The sequence below is a fragment of the Podarcis filfolensis genome (genome assembly GCF_964270895.1).
Source record: "Podarcis filfolensis genome assembly, chromosome: 10".
NCBI classification, from domain to species: Eukaryota; Metazoa; Chordata; class Lepidosauria; order Squamata; family Lacertidae; genus Podarcis; species Podarcis filfolensis.
Genome location: NC_139612.1, coordinates 48,457,901 through 48,473,025, shown reverse-complemented (window position 1 = coordinate 48,473,025; position 15,125 = coordinate 48,457,901). Strand labels below are relative to the sequence as shown.

General features: G+C 41.1%; 1 protein-coding gene across 21 annotated transcripts in view; it reads right to left on the bottom strand.

The window, feature by feature from the left end:
- Window positions 1–15,125, bottom strand: part of RBFOX2 (RNA binding fox-1 homolog 2) — a 175,270-nt gene that overhangs the window by 140,212 nt on the left and 19,933 nt on the right. For 17 of the 21 annotated variants that reach the window (XR_014539131.1, XR_014539132.1, XR_014539134.1 and 14 more), the window contains exon 2: window positions 2,281–2,331. The exons of the other annotated variants lie outside the window; for them this stretch is intronic. Coding sequence is in view for 13 of the 17 variants with exons in the window: in XM_083574036.1 (XP_083430162.1) it covers window positions 2,281–2,331 (51 nt within the window). In the remaining 4 variants the exon portion in view is untranslated. The remainder of the gene's footprint in view (window positions 1–2,280; window positions 2,332–15,125) is intronic. 21 annotated transcript variants of the gene reach the window in all.

Here is a 15,125-nt window from a genome sequence, read left to right as displayed (position 1 = left end):
GACTAAACTTGAAGAAGAAGCCAGGAAGGAAGTAAAGCCTGTGTAAACAATCTATTTATCAACAGGTAGTTAAGGAGGAATCAGCAAGGAGTTAAATGATGTAGTTATTTAGCTGGGTAGATGGTTTTTTTAAAGAAAACAGGCTGCCTTTCTATCAACCCTCACTGGTTCAGGTAGTCTATTTCAAGTGTTGCGGCTTTACTCTCAACAACACTGGCACTTCCTTCACCATTTTTTAAAAAATCCTGTCCCCCATCTTTCACCATTCTTTTTAAATTTTTACCCTTTCCTACAGCCATGTGTCACATTTAGTCTCTATTCCCCTTTCCCTTTTCCATGCCATGATACATGGTCCTAAAATATAAGCCTGAGGGTTATGTGAAAAGCATCTAAAATTATTAGGAGTAAGTACTGGCAGAAAGCTCCAAGTTCTCTTATTTACCATAAATTTTAAAATGGATTTTACATAGAAAAGCTAGTGTTATGGCAGCCATCAGTGAAAAGCGGGCATGAACTGCTTAACAAACGGGATTTTACTTCTGTGTCACCGCTGTCATCTTCCAGGTGACTCAGAACAATAATGCAATAAGTTTAAAGCTCCAGGGAGTATCAGTGGCTAGTCACCTAGTGCTTCTAAGCTCTTGCTTCCCTTGCCTAGCCTCATCCTGCAGACATGCAAGAAAGCATTCCTATCATCATAGTGATGGGCATCACCATTTCCTGTCTTTATGTGCTGGTTGTCTTAAGCTGTTGCCTTGGCAATGGCAGCAAATCACAATGACAGCAGAATTCTTTCCTATCATTTTCATAGGAATTGCTTGCTTACGATCCCCAACAAGGTATTCTTCCAGGTGGCCCTATAGGACATTCTTTGTTCAAAGAAGTGCTATGAAGACTCAAGAGTGCCTCCTTCTGCTGCAGGGTCCAAATATTTCAGCTCTTTGAACTCAGTGTCCTTTTTCTGGAGGTTAATCTGAAGTCCCATGCCTGGAATGGCCTCTAAGCCATTTGACATGTTTCAAGAGGTCTTCTCTGATAGGACAGGCAGTATCAAAATCAATATAAGCTAATGCATACTCGGGGGGGGGGTACCAATCAATCACTAGAAACTTGCTGCTGCACCTGAACAGCATCAGAGGGTCTCTTGGGTTAATGAAAGGCAATCTTTCCACATTCTTGAGGTGTCAGGGGAATTTGTTGAATGCTACGCTCTGGGAATGTGAGGAACTGAGAGCCTCCTGCGAATTCAATGTGGCATCAAATTTCACAAGTCATTACACAACTGAAAATCAATGCATAATTGTTTGCTGCAATCCAGGTTGGGCACCAGCATATTTCATGGACAGGTTCACCTGAAATTCTTGCTGTTGCTGGACTAGAATACATAGTACAGTGGTACCTCGGGTTAAGTACTTAATTCACTCCGGAGGTCCGTTCTTAACCTGAAACTGTTCTTAACCTGAAGCACCATTTTAGTTAATGGGGCCTCCTGCGCAGCCACTGCACAATTTCTGTTCTCATCCTGAAGCATCCTTAACCCGAGGTACTATTTCTGGGTTAGCAGAGTCTGTAACCTGAAGCGTATGTAACCTGAAGCGTATGTAACCCGAGGTACCACTGTAACTTGTCCTGATGTTCAATCAGCCATAGCCAAATGATGATATTCCATAAACATGATGGGTTGCCTTTTGGCCAAAGAAAATGATCCATTATGCTAATCAAGGAAGAAACACCAGAGCCTCAGCTATAGGGAAGGAGCTTCATTTAACACCAGCATCCCATCTCTACACCAGGATCCTCTACAGCTGCCCTAGGAGCTCCAGAAAGACTCCTTGTTGAGCAGCCGCTTACTTCATTCTCACTCATCCTTAGGCAGCTACTGGAGCCTCTTGTTCCGCTTCACCTTCTTGCAAGGCTACCCCATCTCACAACCAAGTGGAAATACATCCCCCTTGCCATAGCACATAGTTACTTACTTCCACATTCATGGTCACAGTTTCTCATGTCATCATTATCCCAGCAATGGTGTTGGTAGCTGTCTTCTCTCCTGTTCTCTAGTCAGCAAAGAAGTACATTCTGCTATGGTGTACTTTCAGAAGCCCAGAAAGGACATGGGTTCAAAGACCTGATCCATGTGAAGGAAAAGCCAGCCATTCCCTTTTTCCTCCTATGGAGCTACTGTCCACCCCTTGGAATATTAAAATCACAGACCCTGACAAAACACTCTTTATATAGGGATAGCAAGCAACAGTGTTGAAGGGGAACAAAAGTAACTCTTACCTGACTGTCTCTTCCTGGATACCCATGATAACTGGCAGTCAGAGGCTCATTCTGCAAGAAAGAAGATATTATCCATTTTGATAAAATGTAGGAAAAGAGAGGCTATCTATTAAGAGAAAAAGAAGAAAAAGCCTATAATAATATAGAAAGGGAACCGATAAATAACACTTTGCCTCTATAGTAGCATATGAACATGTCTTCATGACAATGTCAAGTGATGTTTGGCTGTTCCAGCAGTTTCAAGAACAAAAGTTCATACTGCATTTTAGACAGTTGGGAATATTGCTGAACAATAAGTGACAAGAGACAGCAAAAACCTTCACCTTACTTAGGCAAGAAGGAGAAAAGTGGGCATTTAAAGGCTATCAGTTAAAATATAAGTCGAATGAAGTCCAAGAGAAAATGGGTTCCCCCCTATTAAAAATGGTTCTACATGATTTCCAATCTCCTTGCTACTTCTGCTGTAACACTAATTGAATCTCACACTCTATGGGGAAAGGGGGAAGTTCCTGGCAGCCGTGATGTTTCCCCAGGAAGTCTCTGGTGCTGCCAATTTTACAGGTCAGCAACTTGGTGGTGTCTCTTGTTGAATAATTATTCTCTACAGGAATTGCTATTGTGGGAAACGAAAGGAAGCAGGGTGAGAAACTGTTACAAAGAGTTAAAACTCCTAGGAGGGCAGCAGAACAATCCTTTTATACCTAGTACAGAGAAAATCCCTGTCAGTCAGTAGGGGATCCCAAAAGGAAAAAGGAAGCAGAAGGGCAGCCCAAAGCAAAACCCACTCCACTGCATACACTCAAGGAAACTTTCACAGAGGGAAAGCAGAGAAAATGGCAACATTAACCATTTGAACATGTAATTCTCCTTGCTCTTCAGGGGCAAAGAAACACACCACACACAGCGAACACCAGAAACAGGTTGCCTTCCAACAACAATCACACAGCCTAGCAAGACAATGCCACAGTTAACTTCAATTCCCTCCTGGCTCACTTCTGCCAAAGCTGAATTGTATTTCAACCGCTGTTACAAGCATACAAGCAGCCATTTACAGAGGAATTCAGTTAGAATGAAATCAGACTGCCATGGGATATTTATTTGTTTTCTTTACTGCTAAAGGGCATTTCTATTTATTTGATCTCTCCTATCTGAAAGGGGAAAGGGGGGGAGAAACAAGGGCACAGAGATTTACAGTTTGCTACATGCAAGATTTTACATTGACTGCACTAATCATTCCCACACGGTTTTTCAACATTCGCTAAAATCTTACTCTTAATATACAACAATATTAAGTTATATAAAATGTCATGAAAGATACAGCATAAACCTATGCTCATAAATTCACGATGCTTAGTGAGAAGCTTCACACTGTTCTACATTGAGTTCTGTTTCATATAGTTAAAAGGCGACCAGAGTCTACCCCGCTGGTTTTTGCTTTATTTTCCTTTTCTTAATCAATCCATTTCAGTTACTTTTTATATTGTAGCAACATACTGTCCTTCATTATATACCTGTTCAGCTGGAGATGTGAGCATGCCATTAAGCTGCAATCACCATTTTGGCAGTAGTGACCAAGAGTCCAACTAAATTACAGTAGCCTTTGGGACAGAGGTTTTCCACCCCTGCTCTATGCAGACAGGGATAACCTAGTTTTAGGAGTCTGATGACCTCCTGGTTAGATTGCTGCCTTTGAAGATGGTTCAGAAAGTGCAGCCAATGCAGAATGCAACAGCCAGATTCATAATGGCAATCAGACAATCTGACTACATGGTACCCATTCTGGCTGTCTATGTGTTTTAGGCCCAATTCTAAGTGCTAGATTTAAACAAATGAGCTTAACATTCCTCAGGACCCCAGTACCTGACAGAAGAGCTTGTCATGAACCTATAAATACCCTACAATCAGCACCTGGGGCCCTCCTCTGAGTAATTCTTCCAAAAAAGTTTCAGAGCATAGTGACGAGACAGGAAACAGTCGGCCCCATTTATGGAATGCTCTTCCCAGTGAGGTTTGCACTGCTATGTTTTCAGTTATGGGGTAAGACCTTCCTCTGCTCCCAGATTTTTTGATGGAACATTTTATGGGCATTTTGTTAATTGGTTCTGTTGCCAGTGATTACTCAGCTATATTTATGAGGCAGGATGGTTTCAGTATTATTATGGGGAACTGTTGTTTGGATATTGTTTTGTTTTTAATGTTTTATAAATCAACTTGAATCAGGTTTTTTAGATGTCCTTTTCAAAACAAAACAAACAAGATTGTATCTTAATGATTACATTTATTTTATCATCCACCCAATCCCCAGAGGCCCAGTTGACACAATTCATTAGCAGTTTTATATTATTTGTGGGCCATGTACACACAGAAGTACATAGTGAGACACACTCTGTCATTACTCTACAATAGTGAAATCCTTTTCACAGGGTAGTTTAGCAAATATCAAGAATTTCCTGAAATTCTTTAAAGCATAGGTTTCTACTGGGTGGGATTTTGGTGAGAAGGATAAATAGTGTCCTGAATGGTATTAGCATACAACATTTTATCCCTTGCCTGATATTTAATTTTGTTATCTCACCCAACCACTGACATTCATCAGCAGTGAACAAACATTACCTCTAGAATCTATAAACTTAAACAGGGCTGCTCCAAAGGCATTGATGCTCACCAAGTCCTAATGGATGCCATCTTCATAGAGTAAACCTAAACTACCTGGTCAAATTAGAGCTCCACTAAGTAAGTACAGTGGTACCTCAGGTTAAGTACTTAATTCCTTCCGGAGGTCCGTACTTAAACTGAAACTGTTCTTAACCTGAAGCACCACTTTAGCTAATGGAGCCTCCTGCTGCTGCTGCGCCATCGGAGCCCAATTTCTGTTCTCATCCTGAAGCAAAGTTCTTAACCTGAAGCACTATTTCTGGGTTAGCGGAGTCTGTAACCTGAAGCGTATGTAACCTGAGGTACCACTGTACTTTGCAAATTACATTCCAGCTACCATCTCACTTGCTCAGCAGGGTGTGTTTTTTTGGTATGTACATTTTTATTCATAAAAGAGACAATAAGTGCTAAAGTTCCATTGGAAGAGTCCCAGGCCTTATCATGCCCATTTTCTTCAGCTCTTTTGAGAAAGCAGACTCATGTATCCAACACCATTAATTTTGGTGGAAAAAGCTTTGCTTCCTCTCAGAGAATTCTGGGAGAGGCCTCTGAAGGGAGAGTGCAATTGCATGATAAAATGTTCTTCCAAAGGACATTTCTTTAAAAATGGCAAGGATAGGGAGAAGACTGCAGCTGCTTTTTTGCTGGGCTGGCTGCCCCTTGCACTTCACTGGGTGCTGCTTCCTAAGGCTCTAAACCTCCAAGGGATTATATCACGGGATACAGGGCTGCAGCAGAAAGAAGGAGCTGAAAAGCCTCCATGCCGCAGTTCCCAGCCTCTGTCTCAAAAAGAAGGAAGCAAGCTTATATTCTCTGTTCACGATATTCATACAATATTGCTTCAGGATACAATTGTAAATTTTCAGAAATATATGCAATTTCCTCCATGACTAACTGAACTTGCTTTATTTCAGGCAAACAAACCAGTAGTGAACAGGGATCTGATGACATCACTCCCTCTTCCTTCCTGGAATTCTAAACTATGCTGCTATTGCACAAAGTTCTAATCTCCATGGCAACCCCAGCTCCTCCCTTCAGGGGAAAGGGGGGGGAAGCCCAAAGAGCAGTATACAAGGCTTCTCAGTCTCCTTGAAAGTTATTCTTCTAAACAGTAACCAGAGCTAAATTTAGATACTTTTGAGTATGGAATCTTAAAAAACAATGAAATATGTTTCCAAGTAAATAAATCTAAATCAACAACCTCATGACATCCTTTTCTGGATCAGATGAACAACTCGCAAAAGAATCAGTGTGACCACCTCCTAGCTCCTGTCCACACCCATTTCTCAGCATGGTTTTGTATAAATATACAGAGAGAACTCTCACACACACTTCTCCTGCCCCCACACTCCAGCTTCAGGAAGCCTGGACATTTCTTCCTAGTTTTTCTGAAGATCACCATGAAAATAAGGTATTTTGCCACAAAGCACACATTTGGTGGCAATTTTAAGCGTGCTTCTTTAGAGCAGCTGTACCTATACTGGTTAAACTTTCATCTGTTATATAGAACTGATGTGTTCCCAGCCTAGTAAAAAACCAAACTCAAGCAAAATATAGTGCACACCACACACCAATATATTCCCAATCCAATAGCAAAGTAGAAGGATTTGTGTTAATTTTCTTTATAAGACAGGCCACACTTTGTTTTAGGATTCCAAATCAATCATATGGATGCCCCTCATGCTAAAAACTAAAACAAATTCAATAGCTGAATATACAAGCTGCAATACAATTAAATAGCTTGATTCCAAGACTTTCAAGTACTGGATAAAGCATCGACTGTAGCTAAAAAGAGGTCAAGGATATAGAAGGTAGAAAAGGCAGATTAAAATGGTAAGAGACAACTAGATGTATTTTCAATTTACATACTAGAGTACCAGGTCTGTGATTTTTTCTTTATAATGAGACAGCAAAGAGATGAGCAAAATTAGCTTTCTGCTCATATCAGAATTACAGTAATTTGGATCAGTTTACCTTGGCAAAACATGTCAGAAATACCTAGCTAGTAAGAGAGGTCAATAAGATAAACAGAAAAGCCAGATTTATTTATTTTTATCATCTGGGGAAATACTACAAAAATTGGGAAAGGGGGATAGTTTATGGCCTGCAGCCCATACTATAGATTTCTGGCTTGAAACATGGCTATTCCATTTCAGACATTCTGTCATTTCTTTACACTGTCAACTGGCAGGTTACCAGGCACACACAAAAATTACCCACAACCTAAAAGTTTAAATTGCTTAATGGATTACGTATCTGCACCCGACAATTACTATGAGTCGTGTGGCACACTTTCTGATTTTTAATATCTTTTTTCCACAACTCTTTTTCCATATTAGGAAAACCCACGAATGAAGAAGATTAAACCACCAGTCATCTTAACTATGGTTTAAGTGTGAATGTGCAGTGTGCTGGTGCATGGGGAGAATATTGCAACCACTTTGTGTCCCCCCCATGCCTGCTGCTGCAGCACTACCAGAAGCTAAGCCATGGTTTAGCTTAGTGTTGCATCCAAACCCAGGCTCATGATTCATCCAAACAAACCATGAGCAGTAAACAATGTTTATTCTTGACTTACCACCCACAGTCTATTTGGAGGGTGACAAACCACAAACCCAGCTTCAGATATCTCACTAAGACAAACCACGGCTGAGCTCCCAGCAGCACAGTAGCTGTAAGACAGGCATAAGCAAACTCGGCCCTCCAGGTGTTTTGGGACTACAATTCCCATCATCCCTGACCACTGGTCCTGTTAGCTAGGGATCATCTGGAGGGCCAAGTTTGCCTTTGGCTGCCATAGGAGCGGCAAAGAAGCAAAGTGACTGCAATATTCTCCCCATACACCAGTATGCTGTGTATTCACCTTTAAACCATACTTAAGCCTAACTATGATATACATGGATTTGCTAACAAGGCCATACAGTGCTCTCTTGATCTAACACTAATACAACCACCTGACCGCACAAAAGCCGTCTTGGAACATAACTTGCCAAAGCCTTCCTAATTCTGGAGTCGTCGCTAATATTCTCAGTGCATTGCTCTGGAAGCTACACTGCACTGTGGTAGACAATGCAGAGTCAAGAAAGTGACAGGAAGACCCACATGGCTGGGTCCGGTCCTCCAGTTAGACAATTTCAACTAAGAGTGGCTAACTTGTAGTTCTGGGGCTTCATCTGTATTTTTTTCTGGTCCCCAAGACTCCACGAATTTTGAAGGCGAACACAAAAACAAAGTACTGGGATGAGAATCATATGCTGCCTAAGTTATCTGATGGATCATCTTATGAGCAGAGAGGAGAGCTAACTCCTCTCTTCTGAATGGATTAACTTGGTGGTGGTGGTGGTGGGGTTGTGCCTGTGTGTGTCTTGTGTGCATGTGAAATGTGCATGAGAATTTTGGCCATTTGAGCATGCAGTCTCTGGAGGGTTGGTAAACCATGAATGCAGCTTTCAGGCAAAAAAAGGGGGGGTAGCCAGCCCTGATTTTAACATTCCCTCAGCCACATGGAAGCTGCTCCCATATGGCAGGAAAATATCTAAGATGCTTATCAGTTTCATTTTGCAGACTTAATTCCTCTCCCATACAATGTGCACAAACTGAATTTTAACTGTAATACCGACCAGTGCTTTTCGGCTAAATAGTAGTCCTATCAATGGGTTATAGTAAGGGAAGACCTCCCCCCTCCAAAATATGGTAAAGAACTAGAGTAAAACACCCTAAAGAAATGAATATCTTTGAGCACCGGAAAAAGGAGGAAGGCTTCATGAGAGTTCCAGCAGCAACGGCTGGCTTTGATTAGGTTTGTTTGATTGTGGGCCGTACAGGAAACGCTCAGGAGGCCCACTCAGTAAGCGCCACCCTAGACACACTGGCAGGCTTTGTGTTCCAGCAGCAACATCTGGAATCAGTTAAAACCAAAATGCTTTCAGTCCCTTCCCAAAAGCCACTAATTCTTTTAAAACCACTATGCCTGGCCTACTCCACTCCCTCCTGGAAAGCTTTCCTTGCACTTCTAAACAAAGGAGTCTATGAAAGAAAACTACACCCTGTACTGCTCAAGTCACTTTCGATGACCCTCAGTTCAGAAGGACTGTTGTGAGATGATAAAATAAGAGGAAAAAGCAAATGTCAATCCAGTATGCAGTTAGGTTACTTTCTTCTAGTGAAAAGAGCATCAGTACAGCATAGGAACTATAGCATCTTTCAAAAATTATTATTAAAGATAAAAAGAAGATGCAAATTAAAAGTTTACACAAACCTCAAGACTGACTCCAGATAAGCAATATTTCCCTACATCAAAAATGTAACTGTTTTGGTCTTTGCAAGCCTTCCATGTTCACAGTGGTGTACTTCATCTTGGAATACTTCATGCTCACTGGAGAGGGGAAACTAGTTTCTCGGATGAAATGCACATGTGCACATTAACTTATGTGCACACAGACACTCTTAAATTAGATTTAGAGACATTTGCAGCAGAAACTACACCCAAATGGAGCAGCCAGAACACATCATGGCAATAGCAGCCAACCAAAATGCTGGGCAACACCCAAGCATTAAATCTTTATTGGTTGTTAAGAGTTCTTTGTAAGCATGGCCAAGAGTTTGATTCAAAGCTCTAGAGAGCTGAACTTTCTTTCAACTTGTTTGTTTCTTCCACTCACACAGACAGCACAGTTCTTCAGTCTAGAAGGGAAGAGTTCAAGCTCCAGAATGTAGTTATCTATCCAGCAGTTATTTTTTAAAACTTGTTGGATTCAGCTTCCCGAAAGTCCTATGTGTGTCTGAAAGGCTCAGCTTTGCCTTTCCTCAGCATCATGAATCCCAGGATAACATCCAACCAAGGTCCACAATTACTTTCACTCAGTTCTTTTCTGTTAGTGAGCAGAAAGTCAATAACAGTTTACCCCTTAGTCTCTTATTCAACCTGCTGGAAGATGAAGCTGTCAGCCAAGGCAAATCAGTAACTTGTTTATTTTATCCATTTTAACTATAAACAAACAAGGTACAAAAAAAGAGCCTACACTATTGGGCAGAAGCTTATGTACAACCAGAGTAATCATATTATGAAGATATAAATGTATTTCTCTGTTTCAAGAATTTATTCATGTTTCTTTGCTGGACCTGGGGGTTGAGCATTATATTTTCAAGAGTTTCAGATCAGAGCATATTGAGATGACTGTGTCCTGTAATAATCCCTAGTCATACTAATAAAAGTCATACCAAACCAACACAAACTTGTCCACTTTCTTCTGTCCTCCTGCCATTCTCAATGTATGGGTTATTTTTCCCCACCAAGACTAACTTAGTAGTCTCCTTTTATGGCTCACCAAACTAGAGAAATTGTTAGGTGGACTGCTACCAAAGGATGTCAAATTTGTTCTTTACTTCAAGTCCTTGTTGCCACCAGAAATGCAAATCTCAATGTGTTGTTGTGTCATTGCCTGGATTTTGCCGGAAACTCCCCCCCCCAAAAAAAATATTCCATAACCAATAGGCATGACCACCATGTACCTTTACAAAATAGGTGTTTATTAGATCTTTTATTCCTAGAAGTTTGCCTTCTAAAAAAATATTAGGAGGGGAAGTGCAGTCCACAGTGCAGAGGCAATAGAGGAAAATTCCAGTTTTGGAGTTACCACCTGAGGATATTCTGTAGAGTGCAGTACCACAGAGTGCAGTAGAATTTTCCCAGATGATCTGTGATTTTATAGGTCTATATAAGGGTAGCTGGTTCTTCAGGTCTCGAGTTGTTCAAGGCTTTATAAGTTAACAAGACCGTGAACATGGCCTAATAGTGATTGGCAGCCAATGTAGTTCCCTCAGCACAGGTGTAATAAGTCTGCATTCAGGGGCTGCACAGCATTCTGTGCCAGGTGAAACCCAATCCAGTGGAAGCACCACATAGAGCACATTACAGTTGTCCAATTGTGAGGTTGAATCACAGTTACCATATGCCATACTGTGCATATATTGGTTTTCACCAACTAGGTGTGCTCCAGATGTTTTGGACAACTTCCATCAGCCCCAGGTAACACAGCCATGCCAGCCACTGCAAGTTGTAGTCCAAAACATGTAGAGAACACTAGGTTGGCAAAGGCTGATATACACAATACCTGCTTCCTCATATTGTAGGAGAAAAAAACTCTTCCCCAATACACTATTTGTTGATCTTCCTTATGCTGCAAATTACCTTCATTCTCTAAGAAGCCAACCAAATACAAATCATGTAGCTCAGTTGGTAGAGCATCAGACTCTTAATCTCAGGGCTGTGGGTTCGAGCCCCACATTGGGCAAAAAATATTCCTTCATTGCAGATGGTTGGACTGGATTATCCTCATGGTGCCTTCCAACTCTACAATTCTATGATTCTATGTGTATTCAGATTGCATCTCAGACCCCTCTTTATGCTGGAAATATGACAACATGATCAAGGCAAAGGGACAAAGTGAACCTGAAGGAAGTTCTCAGCAGTGAAGACTGGATTGTCAACAGCAGCCATGACCTCAAGTAGGATCTCACTCTCTGCTATACTTCCATGGTTAATCAGTGTCAGGGTCAGATGCAGCCAAAAAAAAATGACCATTTTCATCAGTTAAAGCCACTGACACTTGGGAGTTCACTGCCAAGTCATCAACCAGGGAAATTTAGCAAGAATGGATGTTGCCAATTCTCCATGGGTTTTCAGAGACAAATTGGTACTTTCTTCCACTTCCATCTGTGTCCTTGAAAATATGTTTTAAAAAATACATCACAACCAGACATAGCTCTGAACATTGTGGAAATCAGATTTAGCTGCTGAAGTATGTGAGGATTTATAGGGAAATCCTCTTATGGAGGAAGCAATCTTCTTTGATAAGACTAGAAGCTTAAGATGTTAATTCAGTCACTGACACATATATGATTTCTTTTAATAGTAGAAGTTAAAAAAAATAAATCTTCCACACTGATTCTCTCATAAGCTCATAGGGACACATCGGCACCCTGCATCAGGGTTCTTACAGGTTGCTGAATAATGCTATGAGCAATGCTCACTCTATTCCAAGTCCATTTTTGATGGTGCTCCATCCATAAAGTGTGTGCTCCCACTCATGCTTGAATGAAACCTTACTATGAAGGGACTCATGGTTATACAAGTACTTTTGAATACATTATCATCGCAAACACAATAGTCACATTCTTATTGAAGTAACACCCATGTTAAGTAACCACAAGCTTTTCTGCACACAGAAATGACCTCTATGTTTCTTCACAGCTTCTGCCTGCAAAGCATGACACATTTTACTTTCACTAGTATTTAAGGGACTCAAATCATTCAATTATTCCACTCAGTTGTGATTTGGGTGCAGTTACACCTTAAAGGTGTTCCAAGTCAGTAGCCCCAATCAATTCATGTAAGGTTTGGACTCATTTACACAGGAAAACAACCACACTGATTTGCACATGCCCCAATACTTAAAAATAAGTTGCATGGCTGGCTGTCAAAAATCAATACTCTGGTTTTAGATTTATATGGGTTTATATTGGGTTTAACCAGGGACTGTTTTATATTTGAAATACTATTTTGGTGTTTTGACTTGTTAGATGCCTTGAGTTCTCCTTAAAAGTAGGTGGAGATTTTTAAAAATAATAATAATAGTAATTAATTCAATAATTCAATTGCATGGGCATTTCAGAAGGAGATAGCTTTCACAGCAACCCTTATTTTTAAACAGTAGCTAGGCATTCACACTTGCTGTTCAGTATGGATTCAACAAAAACTTTCAAGTAATGGTTCAGATTTGGCTAAACAGTTAAAGTTTTTGTTTGAATCGAATGATTATGGTTGAGACTGTTGTTTTTTTAGTTCAGGTTTGCTCTATCTTCCAAAAATATTCACAAAATATTTACAAATGGATAGTGGCCAAATACACTTTAACAATATAGGTGTCATATTCCAAGCATGTCTCATTCCATTCCATTCCACTGCACATTAGGTATGACTTCAAGTTTCCACTCTCTCTAGCAGGCCCCATGCCCTAGGAATCCCAAATAATTTTTACAAGCCTTTTAGAAATGCAGACGTTGAACAGGTAAATGGGATCAGCCATTCTGTATTAAATTATTGTTTTATTATTTATTAAATTGATATACCACCCTTCATCTGAAGATCACAGGGTAGTTTAAAACATAAAAACACAAAATATATAACATAATCACAAAAAACAACAACCAAACTCCCTCTCTCAAATGAGTATAGCCCTGGATGTCAGACTCTTTTCCATAAAGCAGGGAGATATTTCAAGTCTTCTAGGTGACTTTTTCTTAAATTACAGCCCAAGTGATGTAGACATTACAGAAGGCAACTCAGTGTATTTAAACTGGGAAGAAACTACAACTCTCTGCTTCAAATACTGGTCAGTTCACTAGACTAGACATGTTCTTAGCTGCTGGTCATTAAATTCCTAACTAATGTGAATCCAAGTGGCAGCAGTTATTCCAAGCCCATTCCTGCATGAAGAGTTCTGCAAAATCTAAACACAATCATCAACATTTTACCTGCACTACCTAATACCGAGACCCTTAAACTGTCTTGTAGTATAGACTACTATTGTGATTTGAGTGCTCTTTCAGAAACCGATCGTATGATGGTGGCAAACAATTTGGAAGAGCTCCAGTGCAACTGCATCACATATTGAAGGAAAAGGCTAGAGGTGTGGTTAGTAATAGATAGATACTGCTAAGTTTGTGCATGCTCTATTTCACTGAGTTGTTTGCCAGTCAACTCTGGCCTGAATCAATTGCTTTGCCCTTCTATGAGCTGAGCCAATATAGATACACTTGACAGCAGAGCAAGCCAAGTCTCAAATTAGTATCTGCCATTGTTTGTTCTGATAAGGATTTCCCTCTTTTTCATTTGTAATAGTTGTCAGATGGCAGCTTAATCATCACTGCACCAGCATTATACACAAATAGGCAGGCAGAATTAAAAATCAAATAGTTTACAGGGAGGTATCTCTTGTGATGCAACTGGAATAAGTGTCGTATTCTGGGAAACGAAAGGCACCCTCCTCCATTTCTACTATCCAATAACTAAAATCATTTTTCCAGGTTACTTTGGATATTATGGACTATCACTTCATTAGATGTTCAAAGAAGACTAGGATCTACCGTATTTTTCGCCCTATAGGACATACCTTTTCCCCTCCAAAAATGAAGGGGAAATGTGTGTGCGTCCTATGGGGCGAATGCAGGCTTTCGCTGAAGCCTGGAGAGCGAGAGGGGTCGGTGCGCACCGACCCCTCTCGCTCTCCAGGCTTCAGGAAGCTATCTGCAGGCCGTGGGAGAGCTGTGCGACTTCACGCTGCTCTCCCATGGCTTGCGGAGAGCTGCCTGCACCCAGAAGCTTGGGGCACGCTGAGCTCAGCACGCCCCAGGCTTCCGGCTTCGCGCAGCTCTCCCACGGCTAGCGGATAGCAGCCTGTTCTGGGGGCTGGGGTCGGGGGAAGCTCGGGCTTCCCCCGCCCCAGCCCCGCACCTGGGAGGGAAATTTAAAAAAAAATCTTTATTTCCCCCCCAAAAAAACTAGGTGCACCCTATGGGGCGAAAAATACGGTAAAGGAGGAGAACATTAAGACAGCTTAAAAGCAAACACAACCCCCCCCCCTGAATTTTCGCTTTGTGTTAAGAAGAATTTGCAAAAATTCTGGTGGAAATAAAAGTAGTCCTTGCACTCAAACTGGCCAAGAGCAGGCTACCTTCCCCCATTTTCAAGGCACACAAAATACTATTCTCAAAGGAACCAATGAAATCAATCATGCCACGGTCTGGCAAAATGCCCCAAAGCCACAGCAGAAACTTAATATGAACAGCAAGCTGATTAGTGAATAATTCACATGCCCCAATTCTCTTACAGGTACTGCTAAGGCAAGCCAGAATCCAACATTAACTAACATTATTTCCCCCAGGACAATCTATGGCCAGATACAGAAACCCGAAATACCATTAAGATGTCTGTTTTTGTTTCACCACACCTCAGCCATTCTTAACAGGGCCATATTTTGAGAAAACAAGCTTGCCTGGTGTTCCTCTCCCCCCCCCCCCCAGCATTCAGCTTTGAAACATACCGTATTTTTTGCTCCATAAGACTCACTTTTTCCCTCCTAAAAAGTAAGGGGAAATGTGTGTGCGTCTTATGGAGCGAATGCAGGCTG